The sequence below is a fragment of the Sceloporus undulatus genome, chromosome 4, assembly GCF_019175285.1.
Source record: "Sceloporus undulatus isolate JIND9_A2432 ecotype Alabama chromosome 4, SceUnd_v1.1, whole genome shotgun sequence".
NCBI classification, from domain to species: Eukaryota; Metazoa; Chordata; class Lepidosauria; order Squamata; family Phrynosomatidae; genus Sceloporus; species Sceloporus undulatus.
The window spans coordinates 193032302-193057890 of NC_056525.1; the positions used below are offsets into that span (position 1 = coordinate 193032302).

The 25589-nt window shown below is 41.3% G+C and overlaps 1 protein-coding gene across 1 annotated transcript in view; it reads right to left on the reverse strand.

The window, feature by feature from the left end:
• Positions 1-25589, reverse strand: part of LOC121928461 (opsin-5-like) — an 896145-nt gene that overhangs the window by 8768 nt on the left and 861788 nt on the right. The window contains exons 2-5 of the mRNA XM_042463224.1: positions 10683-10770; positions 8624-8786; positions 5250-5377; positions 2965-3299 (exon numbers count right to left, since the gene is read on the reverse strand). Coding sequence (XP_042319158.1) covers positions 2965-3299; positions 5250-5377; positions 8624-8786; positions 10683-10770 — 714 coding nt within the window. The remainder of the gene's footprint in view (positions 1-2964; positions 3300-5249; positions 5378-8623; positions 8787-10682; positions 10771-25589) is intronic.

The window sequence follows — 25589 nt, forward strand, 5'->3', positions numbered from 1 at the left end:
AGTCAAGTCAGGTTTTTTGTTCTATTTTTTGACTAAAATTTCTAGACTTATACTTAAGTATATACAGTTAAACTGGGCAAACAGTTTGTGGTTTTTCTTAGGACTTTATCACACGGGGGGGAAACGTGGGTTTAAACAGACATTATCGCTGTGAAAACCGCATGATCACCCACATCGCAATTAAAGAAGACTTATCCCAGCAATAACCAGATAATAATCAGCAACAAATCATTCACTGGATTTCCCTGTGAATGATTTGTTGCTGGTTATTACCTGGTTATTGCTGGGATAAGTCTTATTTAATCACAACGTCATGTGAAAATTTTCACACAATCACGTGATTTTCCCAGGATAATGTCTGCTTAAACCTCCACTTTTCCACGATTTTTTTCCATGTGATAAAATCCTTTGAGTAATTTGATGCATGTCCACCAAGGATTTGAGCCTGAAACAGATGGGTGGACAAACACAGTTTCTGGCTGCATTCAGGCCATAGTGTTTAGTTGACACATGCCCCAAACGCAAAGGGAAACCGTGCCTGAACCGCATCTTCCCCTAAAAGGCCTGGTTCAGGACTGTGGCAGTGGCCCAAATCAGGGCCGAGAGCATGCGATTGTTATGGCCCCAATATGAATCATGCCAGACACGGACCACCTTTTCTGGCCCATCAGTTTTGGGCCTTGAAGATTTAGGCTCCAGTTCTTGCCACAACATCCACATCTATCCACATCTTTCTGATTTCTGAAATAAAATGTGTGGTAGCTCTACTAAGAATGAGTTGCAAGATAGTTTAGGAGTGATTAAAGCAGCAGTTCAGTCTTTTTAGTTCTTTATTGTCATTTGGGATTTCTGTTCTCTTCACCAAGTTGACTCTACCTGTGGAGGGTAGATTTAAATTGGAATTTTACTATGCTCAAATATTACTGAAATGTATAGAGGGCAAGGGTTGCCAGGATGATGGCCATTAAGTCATGTCAAATCCTTGGCTCTGGAAGGCAACGACCCTGAAGTGGTTCCTGCTTTAAGCCATTATCCAAAACAAAAGAATGTAATACAGGACAGTTGAAGACAGTAAAAGAAAAACATATAAATAATAGTTTGATTGATGGGTATCACAAGGGGTAGAGAAATGCAGGTATGAATGACTATCCACTAAGGGCAAAGGGGTATATATGTTTAAATATTTGTTTAAATTCATATGTAACCAATGAAATGTAATTTGCAGTTTTCTTTGTTCAAAGTACTATAAAAGCTTGGTTCATTTTGAAATCTGGGCCCCAGTCAACTGTCATCTTCTGGCCTGGGAAGGAGTGAAAGGGCAGGCCCAACGCTATTTGGCCTGAAGAGGAAGAGCCCTCCCCTCCCAACTGTCATCTTCTGGCCTGGGAAGAGTGAAAAGACAGGCCCAACGCCATCGGGCCTGAAGAGGAAGAGCCCTCCCCTCCCTCCTTCCACCTGTCATCTTCTGGCCTGGGAGGGAGTGAAAGGGCAGGCCCAACGCCATTGGGCCTGAAGAGGAAGACCCCTCCCCCCTCCTTCCAACTGTCATCTTCTGGTCTGGGAGGGAGCGAAAGGACAGGCCCAACGCCATCGGGCCTGAAGAGGAAGAGCCCTCCCTTCCCTCCTTCCACCTGTCATCTTCTGGCCTGGGAGGGAGTGAAAGGACAGGCCCAACGCCATCGGGCCTGAAGAGGAAGAGCCCTCCCCTCCCTCCTTCCAACTGTCATCTTCTGGCCTGGGAAGGAGTGAAAGGACAGGCCCAATGCCAGGGGTAGGCAACCTGCGGCCCGTGGGCCGGATGCGGCCCGGCAAGGCCTTGGGACCGGCCCCAGCCTGGTCCTGCCGCCGATTGCCGCCGGGGCCTTTGGGGGTCAATTGTCTATAGAAGCCTCAGAAACATGCATTTATATTAACATTTTTTTAAAAAATCAGCAAATTTTTTCACGTGTCCTCCATTTTTTTTTTAAAAAAAGTGTCTTCCATTTGAAAATTTCATCCTACATTTGTCCTGGTTTATTTATATATTTTTTTTTAAAAATTATTTAATTATTTATTTTTTGGCTTCGGCCCCCCAGTTGTCTGAGGGACAGCAACCCGGCCCCCGGCTCAAAAAGGTTGCCTACCCCTGCCCAATGCCATCGGGCCTGAAGAGGAAGAGCCCTCCCCTCCCTCCTTCCAACTGTCATCTTCTGGCCTGGGAGGGAGTGAAAGGACAGGCCCAATGCCATCGGGCCTGAAGAGGAAGAGCCCTCCCCTCCCTCCTTCCAACTGTCATCTTCTGGCCTGGGAGGGAGCGAAAGGACAGGCCCAACGCCATCGGGCCTGAAGAGGAAGAGCCCTCCCCTCCCTCCTTCCAACTGTCATCTTCTGGCCTGGGAAGGAGCGAAAGGACAGGCCCAATGCCATCGGGCCTGAAGAGGAAGAGCCCTCCCCTCCCAACTGTCATCTTCTGGCCTGGGAGGGAGTGAAAGGACAGGCCCAACACCATCGGGCCCAGCCTCGATTAAGAAAAAGGGCCCTCCCTCCAGTCCATCTGCCTTGGTCCAGGCCTCAGAGGGAGAGAAGAATGCTGGACCTGATCCCCCCACCACCATTCCCTTCTCCTTTTGTGTCATGTCTTTTTAGATTGTAAGCCTGAGGGCAGGGAAACGTCTATTATCCCCTAGGTTGTAAGCTGCCTGGATTCCCAGTGATTGGGCAGCATATAAATAATAATAATAATAATAATAATAATAATAATAATAATAATAATAATAATAATTATTATTATTATTATTATTTCATAAGAAAAATTGCTGCAGAGTTAACAAATTGTCCAACAGCAATAACACCTATACAGGTGTGGCATATGCATGTATGTACATGTACACCCACACCCACACATATTACTTCAAGTCTGTGAATGAGAATTTGCTTACATGTACAGAATATAGCTTAAAAATAAAAACTGAAATTTTTGAATACCTTGGCTGTAATGGCCTGCACACTGCTCATCCTGGTGGGTCCCAAGACATGTTGTTCCACTGCTTTTCTGGATTCCTTCACGGTAATCAAAATAAGAGTGTAGGATGTAATAATTATTCCACAGGGGATAATGAAACAGAAGGCAAAGAGGGCAATGGTGTAAGACATGGCTGTCTTGTTTATGTTTGATGAGTGCCAATCAATGCAACATGCTGTGCCATAAGGTTCAGCTCCATATTCTCCCCAGTGAGCTAGTGGGGAAAGGGCAAAAATGGCTGCATAGACCCAAGAGCAGGCTATCAAGATCCAACCATGTTCTCGCCTAAATTTATTCCCTGAAATAAAATAAAAAAATCCACATTTAAAAACATTAGTGAACTGTTGCTTGCAATAATGCAATTGGTTTTAAATAGACAAATAAAACACTGGCCTTTATTGCCTGGGAGGGGGCAGATATTATAACAAGCATATGAAAATAATGTACAGTGTCTTCACTAAGGGCTATTTATTACACATTTTTTTCTATTGGGAATAGACAACCTTTGCATGCGACTTAGAGAAGACATGGTTGCATGTCTTTAGTGTGATTTAGATTTCTGTTTATGCATGAGATTCTCTCTTTCCTATTAGCTTCTCTTTATGGGCTTTTTATTCCTTTTGTTCTTTAGCAACTCTGATCCCCACATGGTCTGAAGGGAAACAACTTGTACACAAGAGAGACCCAATTGGCAGAAAAGGCCACAACTTTATTAACTACAGTAAGTAAGCATAGAGGGTTGGCCTGAAAAGCATAAGGTCTGGATCTGTCATCCACCAACTCATGTTGGTCAATGAACCTAATTGCCTGCTAACGGCCAGGCTTCGGGATGAAAGAGGGGAACTGGTTGAAAGTACACCATCCACTTAGGGAACCAGTTATGTGCATATGTGCATCTTCACCCCTTGTCACCAGGGAATGCTGAATCGATGCTGCCCCCGCAATGGCGACATCGCTAGGCCTTCAGCATCCCCCAGGTCCCCGTGGGACTCTCGATCCAGTGCTCTACAGCACTAGAAGCCATGACCATCAGATCCAAGACCTATGCTGCTGCCCTTGGAAAGTTGTAACAACACAACACCAACCCTGGCCAAGGGAGAGAGGGTGGGAGCTGGCAAGAAAAACAGCACCAAGTACCAGCCAGTACAGCCCTGTAAAGGCTAGCTGGCCAGCCAATCAGCATCCAGGAAGCAAGGTGGGATAGCCACCCTGGCCTCCTGGCCAAACCCCGGGCAGCTGGCCCCGCAGCCCACTTATCCCGGACCACTTCCACTCCCAGTGGTACCTGGGAGTTGAGGTTCAAAAGGACCAGAAGTGGCACGGTATATGTTCCAGTTGTGGTTCCAACGGGACCGGAAGCACCGTTAGCCAGCACGTGCCATACGGCTGGCAGAGGCCCGGGAGCATTGCACGTAGCCTGGAGGGCTGAGCCTGTGCATGTGGGGCCCACCACCATGGCACCAGCAAAATACGCTGCCCGGGTTCCCCCACCACCACAGCAACTAGACCAGCTCGGTAAGTCAGGCGCTCCCCTTTATAGTTGCTGAAGTATTGGACTCCTTGTAGGTTTACTCTTCCTTCACTCATGCAAAACCTGTGTACTTGAAGAGAGGAGGGCTCTATGAGTAAACTAGTTTTATATAGTTTTAAAGGACTGCTGTGTGTTTAATAATGCTAGCTTGTGTGCTGTAAATGGGGGACTGGGTAGACTAGCTTCTTCCATGTGCTTTGATGAAGGACATATGCTAATATCTAATGTTCCCAGTATTTTATAAAAAATAGAGCAGAGGACCCTAAAATTACATAGCCAGATTTGTTTTCATTTTCTTTTTAGAGTCTGTAAGGACATAAGGGGGCTCCAAGAAAGTCTGTAAGAAATCAAATCCATTTTTAGTACAAGTACAATTCCAAAAAGGGACCTTTTCACACTATATAATGATAACACTATGGTTCCATTTTAACTTCCATGACTGATTACTATGGAATCCTGGAATTTGCAGTTTAGGAGTTTAGAATTTTCAACCAGATAGCTCTGGTGCCTTACCAAGCTATAAATCCCATGATTCCACATGATGCAACCATGGCAGTTAAAGTGGAATCATAGTGCTTTAAATATGTAGTATTAAAGGGTACCAGATGACAAAGATTTATGTTACAATACACTTTGGAACATGTTTTATAATTGTCTGCTGTTGTTGTTGTTGTTGTTTTTTAAATCTGATAGGAGGAGGGAAGAAAGTATATTTACCATAAACTGGGAAACAAATTTTTAGGCAGCACACTGTACTTAGTAATGTTAGTGTAGAAAGGCTGCTGATTCCAAAGAACACCCCGCAAAATGCATAGAATAAGCAAACATGTTGACCGAACAGCCACCTGAGGGAGAAGATAGAGAGGAACAAATATTAACTTTCAAATGCTCTTCTGTATTACTGTACTCTGTTACTTTTCAGTCATTTGTTCAAAAGCAACTTACAGCAGTTATTATTGAAACTGATTACTGGTTATAACTCACAGCCAAATTTCCTTACCTAGCCAACAAAATTGGAAGCAAACAGATGGCCATCATAGTCACAAGAGAAACCCTGTTGCTTCAAAATTAAATAACATAAAAGCAAATGTGGCAGCTCAAAACAGATAGATCTAGAACAATTCTGGCCAATGTACATGGCAAGTTCTTAATGTGCCAAGAACATAATTAATGTACCATAGCCTTCCAAGAAATGATACATAGTTTTATTTAGGACTTTAAGCATCTTGTATGCATTCCAACAGGATGGCCTGACCATTTATCAGAGTGAGATGGCAGTCTTAGGAAGCTGGTGCTGGGAGGGGCAACAATTGTTTTAAGGTGTTGAAGGACAAAGCTGCATGTGTTACACATACTACTCTGCACCTCCAAAGCTAGACTCACAAGTGATGGTGAATATTGTTTCACTGCCAACACTGAAGTCAGATAAAGAATTTGGTTTGATGTGTATGTCATGGGTTGTGTCCTTCACCTGAAATGACAAAATGTCTTGGGTTTATACACTAGTTTATACACTCCAGGAAGAGCTGGGCAACATTTTTTGACATGACTATATTTACTTGTAGGGAATTCATCAGAATATGCATGGCAGCTGTGGTTGGAGCCAAAAGCAGGACGTGCAACTGCAAGGACACTGATGGGGAGAAATGTCAGGAAGCAGAATAGGTTGATCCTGAAAGAACTGAACTGGAATGTCCCTTCTTACACTAGTCTTGTTAATGTACTTCTATCAGTGGGGGAGGTCCCTCTCACTGCTCCATCTTTAAGGGGCATACATCAAGTGGCGGCATCAGACAGGATCTTGGTTTTGGTAACATTTCAGTGCCAGGCAAAGACTCAACTTTTCATGCAGACAGTTCTATGTGTTTAGCTGCTCACCCACATAGGAAAGGGGCCTAATTGAGTGTCACCTTTCTTCTGGGGTGTCACCCAGTGCAGGCTGCACCACCACACACACCCAGCAATGCCAATGATGTCATGGCATTTCTTAGATTTCATTTCTAAGCACTGTGTAATTACCTGATTCAAAATGTCCCATTCCTGTTCACATTAGCTTACTTATGTCAAGTATTGCAATGTTTATACATTCCAGTCTAGTTTTACAGTTGGCCCACCCCTTCTGCAGGCTTGAGCTCATGGGGACAGCAAGCCCAAATAAAAACAATGGGGCGTGCACCCATGGCACACCACAGGAGCATGCCCCATTATAGTTAATGGGATTTGAGCATACGTTCAATTCCCCTTATGCGGGGGGGGTCTGGAACAGATCCCCCGCATAAGGGGTGGGCCGACTTTGCTATGTCTAGCTTCCACAATTCATGCTTCCCACATTCCATGGTTATATAATATGCACTGTGCAGCTTTGATCTTTCCTTTCTGCCCTTAGCCCATCAACAGTTGAACATTCTTTTGGCTTGAGTCCAACTGCGTCATTAGCCACAATGCTACTTGTAGTTGTCCTCTGCTGTATCCCAGTAACTCACTGAGTGCTTTCCAACCTGGGAATGTCATCTTTATGCACAATAAAAAAATCTTCACATGTTGAAGTCCGACTTGTCATGCTACCATTACAGCTACAGAGCAGGGGGCGAGTAAGGTTCAACCCTCCATATGTTGTGTGTATGTGTGTATGTGCCTTCAAATCACCTGTCAATATATGGTGACCCCGTGAATTGTATAGGCAAGGAATACTCAGAGTTGGTTTTGCCAGTTACTTCCTCTGAAACAGTGGTCCCCAAACTGTGCTCTTTAAGGGATTTTGGACTTCAGCTCCCAGAATCTCAGACTATTGGCCAACATGGCAGAGGCTTCTGGGAGATGAAATCCAAAATCTCTTAAAGGGCACTATTTGGGGACCACTGCTCTAAAATATAGCCTATAATACCTGGTACTCACCGGTGGTCTCCCATCAAAGTACTAACCACAGCTGACCCATACTTAACTTCCAAGATCAGACAGGATCAGGTGCCCTTAGGGTATTTAGGCCCCTCCATATGTTGCTGTATTGCAAATCTCATCAGTTTTAGTCAGGATAGCCAATTGTGAGGAATGGTGAGAACTGTAAGACAATAAGATCTGGAGGACCAGTGCTCTAGAGGAAAAGGTGTCATAAAAACCAAGCTAGAAGAAATCAGTATTTCTGTTTAACTTTATACAGAAACAAGATAAAATTAATAAACACAATTTTATCTTTTGCATTTTTAAGTGTAGGAAGTTTGGTGGAAAGTGGGGAAGCGGAGGGACCATGACAACTAAGACACTTAAGTGCTTACTGTGGCAACTTTAGAATGACTGCCAAGCAAACAAAAAGGAAGATTCAAACATTTTGATTTTTAATGTGAAGTCAAAGGCTTTCATGGCCGGCATCCATAGTTTTTTGTGGGTTTTTCGGGCTATGTGGCCATGTTCTAGAAAAGTTTCTTCCTGACATTTTGCCAGCATCTGTGGCTGGCATCTTCAGAGAATCAGAGAATTTCCATTTTTATACTACAAATGATGAAGGCCAGAAGTGGACAGAGAAAATGTGCAGCTGCATGACATTTTAATGAGATGTATGACTAATTTGGTTTTAATTGATCTAGACCAATCTGGAGTCTAACTGAACAGAAATTATGAAATCTGGATCATGAGTCCTCCCCTATTGACTTGCACTGGGAAACCAAAATGACAACAATTTTTGTTTTTTCACAGATCTGCATAAAAGTTTGAGACATAGTAGATTCTTCCTTAACCAGTGTCATTTTTAAAAAAAATAACTTGTAGCTCAATTGCAGTAGAATGTTTTACTTCAGAAAGAAGCCAGTTCTTTTGTTATTCCTCCCACAATGATCAGGGAGCAGTAACTAGTGTAACTGTATTGAATAAACACTCCCTTTCCTAATAAGACACTCTAATGACAACAGTATTGTAGATATTACATTGCTAATTACTGACAGCAGCTTGGAAGGCTGCTGTTATTTAACATGCTTTTCTCAGTGCCACTAATTACTTGTCATTGTCTTAAAACAACATGGAGAAAAAGTACTACAGTTGTTAGGGTTTCCGACTAACAGAGAGTTCCAGTGCATGTGCTGGATGTATACTGAACAAACCTGTGTGAGAGGCTGGATGTAACAGCTAGAGGGTACAAGGTCAGAGTCATACCAAGGTCACTGATGGCCAGGTTGATCATGAAGTATTCTGCTGGTTTCAATAGGTTCTTTTTCTTGTAGGAAACATAGAGGAGGATACTGTTCCCACAAAAGGAGCATATGCCTGGAGAATAAAATAACGGAAGATAACTGTTGTTCAAGCCATTTCTGATTTATGTTAACCATAAGGTAACCTTATCATGAGGTCTTCTTGGCAAGATTTGTTCAGGGGTGGTTTGCCACTGCCTTCCTCTGAGGATGACTCTCAAGATAACAGTATTCTTTCTCAATTATCATTTTGATTTTGCTGGTAAGTAGCATGTTGTCACTCTTGCCAGTAATTCTCACGATGCAAACACTTTTGGGCCATGCCAAGAGAATGACTAATGCTAATTTTCTTTATGCATTTTACAAAAAAGATTAATCTTTAGTCCTTGCAGCATGATTTGCAAATGGTTCTCTCTTCTCTGCATTATTTTTTATCACCCTTATCTTCAAAATGGCCAGGCACTCAGTAAATCATTAATACAGAAGATTTTTTTTAAAAAAATAAAATAAAACTGCCCCTATCAAGAAGTTGGAAATGATAAAATGTGAAACATGGGATTTGGGGTGCTTAAACGTGCACCCAATTTAGTTGAAGTTAAACTGATTCAGACTTCAGTCCACTCCACAGAACGCTGATGAGCAGTTCAAGCCTCTTACACCATGTCAAACCTCTCATGACAAACACAGTCGCTCCACTCTGCAAATGGCAAATTTGTTCAAGACTTTACAGCAAAGGTCACATTCCCCACATTCATGTCCAAGCCTCTTGTCTTCTAGAAACTGTCAACCATTTTCTGCATAAAGATGCATCACAGACCTTATGGCCAAACCACAAAATACTATTCCTACATTTCCCTTCATTCTGCAAGACTAGTAGCAACTTTAAGAAGCAATTTAGAGAACAGAAATCACATGGGAGATAGTGTAACCAGAGCCTTCTACAGCAGCCTACTTTTGATTAAATTTAGACTTTTCTTTTCCACTTTTTAAGATCTCTCTTTTTCTCTCTTTCTCTCTATCCAGGAAATCCCAGCTCATCCCTGGAAAGCTACAATCCCAGATGTTCACAGCTGCAGTTTACTTTTAACTTGTAATTCATAAGTACTCTTAGACACGCCAGGATATAAACAAGATATAAACTCAAGACTGATACAGGTTGAATATCCCTTATACAAATGCTTGGGACCCAAAGTGTTCCATTTTTCTGACTTTTTTGGAGTCTGCAATACCCATATTTGCATATACAGAATGAGGCTGGAGAAACTTGGGATCTGTACAATAGTGGCAATCCAAGCATAGTATTTGGCATGAAACCATGCCTCCTACCATTTCACAGATCCTCTTGTCTCTCTCCAGCCTCATCAATACAGGACAGGTATGTAGCTCAAAACCTTTTGGATTTTGGACTATAGAATTCTGGATAAGGGATACTCAACTTGCATACATTTGGATAGAAAAAGAAACCAGAATTATGGAAAGTCCTGGCACATGGTGAAAAAGATAGGTGCTCCTATGTGTAGTCTGTTCACCCTTGCTTGGCTTCCCCTCCTGAAAGGAGTGTCTAAACTAACTAAGAATTGAAATTTTACTCAGTCATCTAAGCCAGAGCTTGTTGCTTGTTAGTCATCTTACAAGCAGGAATCACAAACATGGTTTAGTGATTGTTAGTTTACTCCCTTTTTGGAGCAATAAACAAGAAATGTTGATTCAAAAAGCCTTAGTAAAATTTTGGCATGCCGTTATGTGCTAAGCCACTGACTCTTTGGCCAATGACCACTCACCTTGTACATGACTAGTTAATAAGAGAACATCATGCCTAGTTCAATGCTTTCTTTCAGCTGAAAATCAGGGCAAAGTGATCAAAAAGCATCACCTAAGTACTATCAACATAGTTATAAATGTTTCTCTTATCCTCTGGAAGTGGAAATGTAACCAACATCATATGTAGTGAATCTCTAAGAATTCTACTTACCAAATACAATATAAAAGATGCCAACAATAATATCAGCTGCTTCTGTTATTTTGGAATGAAATGTTGCATTCACAAAATAAGAGCCCATCTGGAAAAAAGAGAGGTAGGGGGCTAAATGTTAGTGGTTTTCACATTTCAGTTACAGTGTTTTCAAACACAAGGCTTATTATTTCTGCAGTGCTTTAAGCACAGAAGCATTTGTGTCACACTCATATTAATTTTAAAAACTGGTTTTTACATTTTAATTTTAAAACTGACTGGAGGTAAGATAGACAGTGTATTTTGTTTTGGAATTGTACTTCAATAAAACTAATTTTAAAATTAAAAAGAAAATAAAAACCACCATTCATGATTACTGAATTATAGGTGTCAATGTACTGGAAAAATCTCTGCATCCAGAACCAAACAGCACTGTGATTACCCAGAAGCACCTGTAATACGTATTTCAACACAGATCATCAGACTCAAAAAGATACCAGGAACAGGCTGAGCAAGCAACAATCACCTTGTTCATAGTGTGCATGCTACATAAGACTGGGCCAAACCAACCTAATATGCCTCCTAAAAGCCATAATTTAGGACCAGAGTTAGGTGGAAAGGTTAGCTTCTTTGCAACACTGCAAATGCACCTGTGAATTTCTCAACAATCGATATCAATTTGTGACATTAAGCTTTCCAATTTTATCAGGAATAGTCCCTCACCAATCTAATATTTTACACTAGCAACTAGATGCTAAAAAGAAAAAAAATGTTTTTTAAAAAAAATCACAGGGAAAATATAAATAGCACAAAATGATTTTTTTTTCTAAATATTGCCCTTACTAACAATCTTTCACAAAGCCTCATTGCAACATTTGTATTCAGTTACTATGGAAGGTTTACCCAAATAAAAAGTCAGTCTCAAAGTCACCCAGAGGACCTTTTTATAAGTTATTTTTTTAAACGGATGAGTAATCTTTGCCTACTGAGAATAGCTTTACAAAAAACAGATCTGCATAATAAAGTTTAGGCCAGCCATTCTAAGTGGTGGACTGAGAGCCACTATGGCGTCGCAAACATCTTGCAGATCATTCACCAGGCTGCTTATAGTCAAGGGCATTACTGGGGGTGCTGGAGGTACAAACCATACCAGGTGATATCCTCAAAGGGGTGACAGCACCACTGCCTGAACATCTACCTTTGGGCAGAAATGGGCTGTGGAATTCACCTATGTCCCTTTAAAATAATAATAATAATTATTATTATTATTATTATTATTATTATTATTATTATTAATATCCCGCCCAATCACTTGGAATCCAGGCAGCTTACAACAGTGGGGATAATACAAAGCAATAACAATAAACATAAACATAATAAAATATAACATAGCAATACATACTAAATCATAATAATAATAATAATTTCATAACAATTCAATAATAACAAAGGATAATACAAAAGATTACATTCAAATCAATAATTATCAAAAGGAAATTCCCATTTCCAACCCCTCATTCAAAAATTAATGATGAAAATGCCAATAAACAATGAAATAATAAAACAAATACAGCATACCAAATTACAAGATTACAGTTAAGAAGTTACAATTAAAAGATTACACTCTAACACCCTAAAAAGAGGGGAGACTAAAAGTTAGCAACAAAATAATATTCTTAGTATTGCCAAAGGCTTTATGGGCCAGCGCCACGCTGAGTTGGTCCAGGGCTGGAAGGGGGAGCGAAGAAATTAAAGGGCCTCCCTCACTCATCTTACATTCTCCTCCTGGGAAGTCGATGGCTGGAAATGAGGAGCCCAAGGGTTAATGGACCAGTGCCCATGCTGAGTTGGTCCGGGGCTGGAGGGGGGGCCAAGATGTTAAAGAGTCTCCCTCGCTCATCCGACATTCTCCTCCTGGGAAATCCAAAATGCTGAAAAGATGGTGTGAGCACGACGAGGTTTAGTGAGAAGAGAAAGAAGAGGCCCTGATATATATATAGTAAAAAAATTAAAAATGTACTTTTTAAATTTTCTTACAAAATTTTCACTTCAACAACATGAAACTATATAAATGTAAATACATTTAGGATGTGTATATGATATTGTAATTTAATTTTGCTCGTCGTTTATGTCACAACTATTGCCCCAGTGGTTAACAACAGCCCACTGTATCTGAACACAAACTGATGCAACCCACTCTCTCAGTGTCTAGAACGTGATATGTACAACTCCCAATACATTTGATGTATGCAGCTATCAGACAGGCTGCCTTTAAAATACATTCACAGATTATCTAAAGCAGGGGGTCCCAACCTTTTTGACTCACAGAGTTCTTATTTCTTTGGCAGAGCCTGTAAGAGGCCTACCCTATGTCTTATAAGTTAAAGGTGTTTAGGAATGTATATATAAGAATATATTCTTATTATTTAATTTTATTCTATTTTTATTTATTTCGTTTCCCTGGAGCAGCCACGGAGCATCTGGAAACTTACAACCCATCATGCTAAAAAGAAAACATACAAACCAGCATGCTCAAACAAGCATGAAGAGATATTTAATCTACCATTACTCCTAACTAGAATAGAACCATCGAAATCAATTGAGGTTAATTTAGTTGTAACTAACATGTAACAGCTGTTTCAATAGCTCTTTTCTAAGCTGGTCTAATGTTGGATTTAGATCTTAATTTTTCAACTAATTATTCTATACATATTCAAGAAGTGATTGTTTAGTGCTTAAAAAGTTACTGCTCTTTTTTGAGGTTTTAACATACACACACACACACTCCATAATAATGAACTCTGGACATATTTTTTAAAAAAACTATTATCCAAGGAGTTAAGAGTCAGGACACTCAGTTCTCAATTACGTTAATGGAAACAGAAGATCAAACTGAGCCAAAAGAATTTGAACATTGCTGTATTTTCATTGGAAAGAACTCATATGATGTGATACTTCAACAGCTTTATCAATTTCTCACTGTTTTACATCTGGCTAGCACTAGCTCCATCATTTTTGGCTTTTTATCAAGGGTTATTTATGGCAAGATACAATATGCCCAAAATATATCATTTAAAAAGAAAAGAGGTTAATGTCACATTGATTAGGACAATAGCTGCCAGCTCAAGATTGTTACTAAGGTTATAAGCGACTTTAAGTTCCTAAATTTTATTATATTATTTGATGTAAACATGTTTGTCAACCCCCCAAACATGTCAACTAGTCTTTGTTCCTGATGTCATTATTCAAACTAACTTTAAATATTAAATATGAAATAGTTTTCTCAAATAGGGAACAGATGGTAACCTAATACTCTTAGCATATCACCTTTTCATGCAACACTCATCCTATCCAATCCCTTTCCTGCCAAAAGAAATTGTCTTTGTGACAGTTTATGCAGCTCTTCCAAGGAACTACTAAGAAGCATTCAAGTTCCCTACCAATACCTCTTTTACTTTATTAATATAAAAATATGCAATTCCTACCTTTCCATAAAGGAAATGAAACACTCTAGATGACATACACTGTTATAGGACTGGCCTTGATCTATACAATGGTGCACAATATATACATTAGGGTACAATACAGTTCTATTATATTATTATTCTCTTCTTACTGATATTTGGTTTACAACAGTGAAGAGAAAGCAATATATTTAGCTCCTGGATCCAATTTGATGAGCCCTCAGCAAACTGTGCAAGCCCCCTGACCCTCTGCTAAATAAACATTGGCCAAAAACCACCCCCCATGAATTGCCAGAAATGCATGGTTGTATGTATCCTCTTGCCCCCCCCCCCCACACACACACACAACCTTCAAACTACAGGAAAACCCAAGAAAAGTGTCCATTCCTCAGCACAAAACTGAAATAAGAAGAGATATTACATCACTTCCAATTGTGCCAGAAGAAACAAAGAGAAGCCACTGGCATGTTTGGAAGTGATGTAATATCTCCCACATTTGCATAGTTACAGGTTTACATACAGGTTTATAATTACAAATTTTGATGTAAATAAATATGGTTTTATATGTGTGGAATTGAAAGTTATAGCTATGTTGACTTTAATACTCTTATTCAGGGGTGATCCACATTGTTTGCCTTTTGAAATTATTGTATTGTTTTTGTTTGATGCTTTTTGGAGAGAGACCAACATCCACAATCAGCCAGCAAATAAAACATGTAGAAGTGGAAGCAAGTTGGTGGCATTTTTATTTCAATCTCATTATGTGTTTTATTATCAAGTTTTACCACAACTTTCCTCCAAGAAACACAGAATAGCATTATTAGGATGTCCCGCTCTCCACATTGTCTTTACCACAGTCCTAAAAGTAAAGAGTAATTAAGGCACACTATCTAGCACCCCCCCCCCAAAAAAAACCAAATATGATTTGTGGCTGAGTTGATTAGGGGAATTTCTTAATTTAGCTCAAATTGCTGAGAGGGAAGGTCTTAACAACACCTTCGCAACACCATATCCCAGTAGTATATACCAGAGGCCCAATGTCCCTTGAGAGATGACGTGAGGATAGACTGCTCCAATTAAGTCTAAATATTTATTAACAAGGGGAAACAAACACACTGCAAAGGACACACACACACACATACACTTCTCAATGAAAAATTCAAGAGAAAGCTGAGAGAGGCAAAACTATGGGAAATACTTACTTCCGAAGGCTTCTCTGAGAACCCAATGTGGATGTAGATGATGGAAAAGACAAGGCCACCAAAACGTGGGGAAAATGGCTGAGGGAGCTAAAATCAGGGTCTGGTCTGATGTGAAGCCAGGCTGTATTCTGAATATAGCACAGCTGTGTAACTGGATCTAAAGGTTATATAGGCAAATTCTAGCCTCTAGCGATGAGATTAATGGCTTGGCTGCAGCTGAAACAAATGGTGTAAAGACCTGGGCCTTTGTTGAGCCAAGGTGAAGAATAGTCTAGCCAATGCACTTCGATCTGGACACAATCAAGGAAGGCAAACAGATGAATGGGTGACCATTGATTTAATCACTGAGCCATCAAGTGTGAGACTGAAAACTAACAACAAGTATTATGTTGGTTTTTGGAGGTGATGGATTTCCTTGTTTAACAACTTCCAATAACTGGGGAATTTCCAGTTATTCTCTAGGGCTCCTGTCCCCTGCTTTGCAAGCTGCCTGACGTCTTCACTTTGGAGAAATGGCGGTGCCCCTAGGAAGTCAGCTTGGGGTCAAAGTGAATTCCACACACACTCCAAAATTTAATAAATCTATGTGCTCTAACATGATGGTGCTGGTACAATGCTGGTATTCTGATCCTAACTTAACACACTAACTGTTACAGTATACTGGATCCCAACAACTAGCCAACACTTTCCAACTAACGTGTTTACAGAAGGTAGAACCTAACTAATCTTGCAGCCACGTGTTCTTCCAGTGGAACTGCTATCATTTGTAGCATGTCTGCTTTGTGAATAAATGGAACAGATCCACAGAGGTGCTGTGACACAACAGCGGCAAAGACATCTGAATTCAAGTCATACAGAATGCTAATGAAAACACAGAAAAGAGAGTGAAAGGATTCTTCATATCTACACCTATTATGCAGATAGTTTTGATGTAAAGATCAACCTCATCCAAGTCACTGAAACATAGAAAATGATCATCTTCATGTGTACATTTTTCTCTTTTTGGGGGGGAGGGGTGCAAAGATATCTTTTCCTTTCTCCCAAAAGAGATCTTAGAAGAATATAATGGTTTTTATCCACTTTTAGCTTCATAAGAATCTTTGAGGACAATTAGACTAACTCAAATTCCTAAGTATCAGAAGGAATTCTCTCTCATGGGCAACGGCAATATACAGCTGCTATTGCTACAGTGTAAACAAAAAAATGCATCCTGTTTATAAAATAAGAAACCAGTGACACTGGGCTTTTAGAGTACAAAATCCTTCCAGTATTATTGTTAAGCCTGTCAAACGTTCAGATTTAATTTTCAATCCTCATAGCACACACTTCAGAGACACCAGAAGACATTCCTATGCATCTCTTAATTTAATAAAAGATCTCAATTTAATGTCTAAGTATAGCATGCTTGTGTGAGTAAGTGACATTATGCATGCCGCACTAGACTCCAGGGAGCCTCATTTTTCTTTCCAAAGCACATCTTTCTTCAAATTTCTTCTTTCGTTCACTGAGAACCAGGACATCAAAAGATCCGCAGAGCACTTACAAAGATTAATAGTCAAAGAACATACCCCCACCTCCACCCCCAAAAAGCTTTCATGAACATTTCTGCAGCAGAATAGCAATTTACTGAATCTCACTGTGTAATAATTATTCAGTAACTGCATTAAGAGTGGGTCACATGAGCACTGTAATGCTGTTTGTTGTTGTTGTGTGCCTTTAAGTCTTTTCTGACTTATAGCAACCCTAAGGTGAACCCATCCCAGGAGTTTCTTGGCAAGATGTGTTTAGAGGGAGTTTGCCATTGCTTTCATCTGGGGCCGAGAGTGTGTGACTTGCTCAAGGTCACCCAAGGGGTTTGTATGACTGAGCATGGATTCAAACCCTGGTCTCCAGAGTCATAGTCCAATGCTCAAACCACTATATATCAGTGGTTCTTAAATGGCGGTACAGGACCCCTGGGGGGCATGAGAGTTGCTCAAGGAGGGGGTGCAAAACTTGGACGCTCTGATCCCTCCTCCTCCCAATTTTTTTGTGTAAAATTTCCATGTGTTGCATTAAATATTGAAATTACATAAATAAAACTGTTCTAATTTGAACAATGTTGTGACAAAATATGAATACACATGAATGAAAATATGCACACTAAATTTTAAAAAAATTATTCATATACTGCATCAAGTGGAGAGGCGTCCACATGTAGATGTAAAGGAAGTTGCCAAGGGTAAAAAGTTTTGAGACCACTGCATCTCTGAGTAATGGGATAGTAATAGTAGCAAACGTGTTTCATAATTTGGATTTTCACACCGGGAAGACTACAGGAAGTTTTATTTTGATCTTATTTCTAAATTTGTACTACCTTTCTTGTTACCTTGTGTTATCTCCAAGTGCCCACACTGAATAAAATATGCCTCTACAGCACCTGGCAATTCCTTTCTGCTGCAAAACCTGAGGACAAGAAAATGTCTGCCAGAAATCCCGTAAGTTCAGTCCATCATAAATATGCCTTCTACAAGATCCAGTATAACTGTTGTCAGTTCTAAAAAAAGATACATGTAATTTACCTCTGAGATTCAAGATCTTCAGAAAAAGCTACTGTGATTGATATGAGAGAACAGTTAAGTGTAATACTTGACTGCAAATCTCACATTTGAGGAAACGTGTGATTATATATGAACCACCATCAGTGTAGAAGCCCGAACTTGCTCACATTATTCCTTCAAAACTCTTGCTGCATCTCAGACTATCTATACACAGTCCTATCACAAATGTACACATATACACACACTTAATACGTAGGGCTCATCTGACCAATTAATAATTGGCTATATCAAGTTTATTTCCATTTGTCTCAGCAAATGACAAGTAACCAAAGGGTTAAAAAAAGCTCTCTGGTTTGATTCTGCTAAAGATTAAATCATGGTTTTATCCTGGATAAGGGGAAATTGCAGACTGAATTCTACTGTATGAACTAGGTTGTCAGTGGATATTTATAAAGAAGGATGCAATTTTTTTTCAGTGCCAACAAGCAGGTTCCAGCAGGTTTGAGCTAGGTGCTGTAGAAACAGTTTAGTTAATAAATAAAATTGTTTTAAAAAATACTTAGAAACATCTTGGACAAACACTGATGCTCAGATGTGGCATGGACTTCACAGACTGCCATTGTGGAAATTACAAATACTTTTGTATATTAAAAATCAACTGGGAACTTATGGTTAAATTTCATTTTAATATGCAGTTGTTCTATTTTCTGTTTTTTTCCGATTCAACTCTGTTTCTGTATCTTTTATTTAAAAAAAAACACTTTTGTAGGTTACTATGTCTCTCTCTGGCTTTACTTCACAAACGAAGACTCAAGAAGGACCCATCCCGCGCTTTCTACAAACGCGCTGATGACTAAAAAGGCCAATCCGAGATGAACAAGTCTGGTTGCAGAACGCACAGCAGAAAGTCTCCGTGGGTGATGTTTCCGGGTTGTGGTTCTTTCTGCATTGTCGTTTCTCTTCAAGACTCGTTCGCCGTGAGCTTTCAAAAAAGGCTGCAGCATCGTAGATAGTGCGTCTCCATGCCTCCCGATGTGAGGCCAGGGAAGACCATTGTTGGTGATCAGTTTAGGTTACTATGTATTTAGATACAAAATGCTATGCTGTCAACCCATGAAATACCAAAGTTTTATTTTAATTTAGCAAGAAAACCCCTATCCTTAACAATGAGATAGTAGAAACTTCAGGTTCTTACTCTAACACAGGGATCAACAAGGGGCTTCACATGCATGCCTTGAAGGACTCTGTTAGAAGTAGCAACCTTAATATGCTAGTTTGTATATCTCTCTAAAACTTTATCCATAGCAAATGTTTAGTTAACATCATTTCTTTTTGCTGTTCTTATCTACATCTCTCCCTATAGTGCAGAATATCAAAGATATAGCCATGTTAGTCTGTGAATCAGTACGTAGAATGATTTTGTAACACCTTTGGACTAACTGAAAGAAAGAAATTGGCAGCATGAGCTTTCATAGACTTCAGTCTACTTCCTCAGATATATTTGGTGGAGTGGAAGCCAGGCACAGACTATACATGCCATTGGTATGTGAGGATTCAATTCAAATTACGGATCATTTGTGTATAGAAATGAAGTGGCAGGTCCAATTTTAACGATGATTGTTAGTGCACAAAGACATAGGAAACTGCCTTGTGCATGGAGATGAACTGGCAGATCTAGTTTTGCAATTAGACTAGCCTGTGTGAGGGAATAGATGATGTAGGGCACCTCCATGAGGATGGGGTCAGATGTGTTGAAGTGTGTGGCAATGTACAATATATATAGAATGGAGCCACACAGCTTAAGGGGGCTTAGAATGACTTCATATAGTTAATGGTTCTCAATGGTGAGCAGGACCCCCAGGGGGTGCAAGAGTTGTTCAAGTGGGGGGCATGAGACAGGTGTCATTGAAACATCGTTTTTTAGCATGACAATGCAATAAATCTCACTCATCTTCTGGGTTTGTTATTCACACAACGGAACAACAGTAGTTTGCATCTCTGCAAGTTCTGCGCTCACATTACAACATCATAATAAATATAGATGCAATGGCAAATGCATTCGGAACACATTCAGGTATACAGAGTTTTGTCCTGGGTCTATTTGTATCTATTCACATTGGTTATTCATACTACCAATGATGCAAATGTTTTTAAAAACCTCAGGGTCCCTCCTTGTCCTTTTTCCAAACTTTTTCTGTGCTGCAGAAGAAAAAGGTGAGGATGGAACTTGCAGCCTCTGCCTGAAGGAGGAGGAAAGCTATTTCCTTATAAAATGTTAAAATTTTATTCATGAATGTCTGTTGTTTACAAATAGGGTTGCCATCCCTGGGGACCTCCAAACCGGGAAAAATGTAGGACAAGGTTAAAAAAGTAGAACCTTTTTTTTTTTAATTTCCTGCCAGGAAATTAAAAAAAAAAGGTCCTACATTTTTTAACCTTGTCCAAGGCTCACTGGGGCTGGGTGACAGGTCCCCCAGCCATGCAGCCTTGAGAGCCCCATCCGGCCGGATGGGCTTGGAGGCAGTGTCCCCCAAGCCCATGCCAGGCCTGGAGGACTCCGCGATCACGGAGCCCATCCAGGGCCTCGCTGGGGGGGAATCCCGGGGGAATCCCCCCTCCCCGCACGCCTGCGCCACCTTCCCCCACCTCCTCTCCCCCTCCCCACGCGGAGGAGGTGTGCCTCCGTCCACCTTCGCCTCCTCCGCGCGGCCTGGGGAGAGGGGTGGGGAGGAGGGTGGCGCGGGCGCGCGGGAGGCGCCGCCTCCAGCTTCGCTCCTGCACCCCAGGCAGGCCTCTGCTGCCCTCCTCTTCCTCCCCACCTCCCCGAGGAGAGGAGGAGGGCAGCGAGGCCTGCCTGGGGGAGCAGCAACCCAGGCTGTAACTGGGGGCTCTCCGGTTTTGGGGCTGCACCCGTGCCGGGAGGGGCTCAGGGCCCCAAAATCGGGAAATTCCCGGTTGCAGCGGGTTATAGCAGCCTACTTCCTCCCGCCTCCCCCGGAAGAGGAGGAGGGCAGCGAGGCCTGCCTGGGGAGCAGCAACCCAGGGGCTCCCGGTTTTTGGGGCTGCACCCGTGCCGGGAGGGGCTCAGGGCCCCCAAAATCGGGAAATTCCCGGTTGCAGCTGGGTTATGCAAGTCCATTTACAAACACTAAACAAACAAAACATTTTTTTCATACACTACGTCGAGCAACATGGGGTGTGATGTCCACATGTAGATATAAAGGGGTCACAAAGTAAAAGTTTGAAAACCATGAAATAGTTCATATGGGTACAGAGAGTCAAGACTCCCCTTAGAGTCAAGATACTCACTGGTAGTGATTCATATAGATTTTTTAGCATAATACTTAAATAGGCATGAGCGCCAGATGTAAACATTTCAGTAGCAATCTACCAGGGGCTCCATATTCCCAGGCTAGGAAGCTAGGCAAAAGTCATGACTCAGGGCCTGAACGGACAGGCCAAAATAAAACTGCTTCAGGTCATTTTGGAGGTATGCAGTTTTAATGACACACGCATCTTAAGAGGCCAGAAGCTGAGCCAAAGCTGCGCTCTAGTCCTTAGGATTGGAGTGTGACTTTGGTGCGGCTTCCAGCCTCTTCAGACACATGCATCATATAAACAGCATGCTCCAAAGAGACACAAAGCAGCTTCATTTTGGCCTGTGGGTCCTCAGAGTAACATTTTTCAGCCCCATCCTTGTGCCTTCTGGTACCTTCCGGAAAACAGGCAAAGGTATATAAGCCTAAAAACAAGGCACATCCGTTGGACTTGCCCCAAGCTGGGGGAATTATTGTTGTACAGAAAATAAGTTCCACTTATTTCTCTGAGGATACTGTCACTCAAAAATAGAGGGCATAAGCCAAGAACAAAACATGTTTTATGTTTGTTTTTTCCTTTTTTTTAACAATGGAGGAATTTGTTACAGTTAGAATATCTCTGTTAATAAACAACAACCTGTAATCAAAACCTTCCAAACTAATCACCTAACATAGGCATGTTACCAGACAGGCAAAAAGTACATACTAGGTACTACTAGGGTTGGGAAAAGGCATCCTTTCCGGACGCCCTAACCCTAGTACGTACCTAGTTGTACAAAATGGCGGCGCCCATTCTACCATGGGTGTCGCCATTGGACGTCAACAACACGCCGCCTCCAAACGGAGTGGCGCGGAAGTGACATCCTGGCACCGCACAAGGGTGCCTGGGACACCTTTACGTGGTGCCAGAAGGAGCTCCGAAACGGAGCTCCTTCCAGTTTGTGTTACTGGTACAGCCTTTACACGGCTGCACCAGTGACACAAATGAGAAAGAGGCCAAGTGGCCCCTTTCTCTTCGTCCCCGCCACTGTCAGGTGTCCTTGGGACATTGAAGCCCCAAGGACACCCTTTTCCAGGCTGGAGGGAAGCGCCTTTTGCCGCTTCCCCGCGGCCTGGAAAGCGGCGGATCAGGGCCTCAGAGGCTGCCGCTGTGGCAGTTGAGGCCCTGATCCGGCGGGAAAAGGGCCGGGACACCGGCCGCCCCAAAAGGGCGGTCTGTAAACCGCCATAGTCTCTTAATGCAAATTAAAATACTTCCTTCTCTCTACCTAGATTTTCGGTAACATACCCGTAACCCCCCCCTTTTTTTTAACCATCAACTAAAATTACTTAAAAAAGAAAAGAAAAATAGTTTTGAGAGAAGAAAGGTAATGAGAACATATGAAGCCCTGTTCCAGCATTCTCCCTACATAGAAACATAGGACAAGGAAAAAGAAAGTGTCTAGATACACTCTCCCCCTGTCAGAATAGGATAAGTTCTTGTTCATGGGAGGCTTTTCCATGTGGGCAAGAGTCCCAATTTTCCAGAGTTCCACTGCATTTGGAGTGTTTAAAAGCAGTACACACCATTGGGCAGCTGACCCCCAAATCCAAGCTTTCTAAAGATCAAATTCTTCTGACTGAGAGACCTGCCACACTAAGGTAGCTCTCTGAGGTATAGAATATTAGTCTTGTAGTATGTGCCAAAAATGTATACCAGACTAGGCAGCTACCCTTAAAATACCCCATGGATTACGTTTCCCAAAAACTGCTGATACTACTCCCTATAACCTAAGTCAAGTAGAGTCCCTTTCACTCCACCCAAAGTAATCCATCAATAACGTTCTCGGATCCAGTAAAAGTCTCTGTCCTACTCTCAAGATAGCACACCACTACTATGGCCATAAAATACTACCAAATTTTATTATAAAAACTTTCAGTTCAATTTATCCTTCTTTAGTCCCTTATTCCTACGTTTCTCTCCTGTCGTTAGCAATGTTGCAAAAAAAAGTCTAAAAGTGCCCACTACCATTGCTAATGTACTGAAATTGCCAACTGAGTTAACAGTAGTTGACTGGACACACATGACCGGTATGTTTGTGTGTCTGTTTACAGTCAAGAGTTCTCAGAAACTATAACTGCAAGATCTACAGTGGGCCCTTGGTATCCACTGTGGTTTGGTTCCAGGATACCCTGTGCTCAAGTCCAATTATATACAGTGGCATAATAAAATGGTGTCCCTTGTATAAAATGGCAAAATGCTTTTGGAATTTATATATTTTTAAATATTTTCAAGCTCTGGATAGTTTAAATCTGTTGTAAAGAATCATGGATATGGCGGACTTAATTGTCTTATCCAAATGACTGTTTTTGTGGGGACGGGTTGTCAGTGTACATGCCTTTCCCAGTGTCTCTGTTCAGCCACTACTACCATTACATTTAGAAAAACAAATAGCTCTCTCATCTCACACTATTCCAACTTCCCATCCCACATTTTGAGAATACTTCTATTCGTGAATCAGCAGATCCTACCACAGATATCTTCTAATAAAGACAGTTGTAGAAATTGCAACTAAAGCAAAGATATCAAGGGGTACCAGACCGACCAAATCTAGTAACGTTGTCTTTGTTCCTCATAAATTAAATCTTCTAAATGCCCGAGGAAAACCTAAATGTATGTATGCGTGCCGGCTAGGATTTTTTTTAAAAATGTTTTTAACACTGAATATTTACATAGTTCTCTCTTTTTTCTTGTGATCCTATGAAATTCATAGGGTCACCAGAATTCGATATGAACTTGATGGGCACGCACACACACACTAACCTCATGTGGACCTCTGCACCAGAAGACAGCCTCCCTTGTGGTGGTAACCTATTTTGCTAGATCAGGGTGCACAATGTTGATGGAAGCTACAGCTAAACAACTTCTGAGGTTGCACCTTGTTCGTCTCTACTTGGAAGTTTAAAAGTCCTAACTGATCTAGAGGCCTGTAGAGATCATACTGAATGGTTAAAAAATTGCAGGGATCTGACAAAGTACAGGGCAGTACACACATTTAGGGAACTGAAAGAAAACTAATAAAGCACCCTGGCAACATGAGCTATAATGATGTTTCAACTTTATGGTTTTGTCCATTAAACTTTAGCTGTCTATAGAAAAGTTATTCTTTATGGCAAATATGTCATATTGCAACATGTCGCATTTTTTTTATAAAAAATCAGGTTGGATACAGCATTTGCTATTTGCCACGGTTCCACTATCCATTTCTTTTACCGAGCACCCACATTTCTGAGTTAAGGTGCGGAGGGCAGGGAGTGGAAAGAGGAGCTGTTTAACAGTTAAGCTAAAAACTAACATTTACAAAAATAAGATCCATAGATCCTATAAAGATCCTGTCCACATCCCCCTGTACTCTGGAACTAGACGAAGCATTTAATTCTGCCTCTCTCTGGAGAATAGTAGGAAAAGTACACCAGCTATATAGTGAAAGACAGCTGAAATGTTAGGGTTACACTACAGGAGGCAATCATCTATTTGCATGGGGACCATAATTTCTCAATCCGATATTAATGAAATCACACAAACAAGGTTGCCATAATGTTGCCTATTTGCCTACCTTCCTGGATATATACGAAGTCTAAGCCCTTTTTAGCATCTGTTACAGGTTTGGTATCACCAGTAAGTATTCTGTGATGCAATTGGTTTTATCAGACATCATCAGATGTCCCTTTCCACAAAAGAGCTGCTGTTTATTAGGAAGATTATCCCAGTCCCAACAGACTAAAGTCAGAATTGGTTAGCCAATCCTGTAGTTGCTCAGACAATCTGTTCAACAAGACACTACCACTTCAGGAAGGGTGTCTATTCTTTGTGCGCTTTTAAATTCTTCTTCGGCAGATACTCCAAGGGACCACTGCATCTTCAGCCACAGCGCCACTCTCGATGTTCAGGGTTATTTTTCTTGCTATCGTTTCTATTTTTGAAACAGATGCAGAATTAAAGGAATGTCAAGTACCTAGTGCAGGAAATTGCGCATCTCCAAACCTTGTGGGAGGTGTTCCACAGCAAACTTGGACTTTGTGCAAATAATGAAGAGAGACTGCAGGGGCACTCATCCTTGTTTTCTTCTACCAGACTGTGGTCCAAACACACTGCCAAATAATCCAGTTTGAGATCACTTGAAGTGCCCTGGCTTAATGCTGGGCATTCTGTAGTTTTGTGAGACATTTACCCTTCTCTGTCAGAGCTCTGGTTGCCACAATAAACTACACTCCCAGGATTCCCTAGTACTGACCCAGAGCCATTAAAGCGGTCTCCAACTGGGTTATTCTGCAGTGTGTTTGGACCTAGTCAGAAATGAGACACCTTGTTCTGCAAATGAGGTGCTCAGTGCTCCAGGATTTACACTGGGAACAGGACTTTACA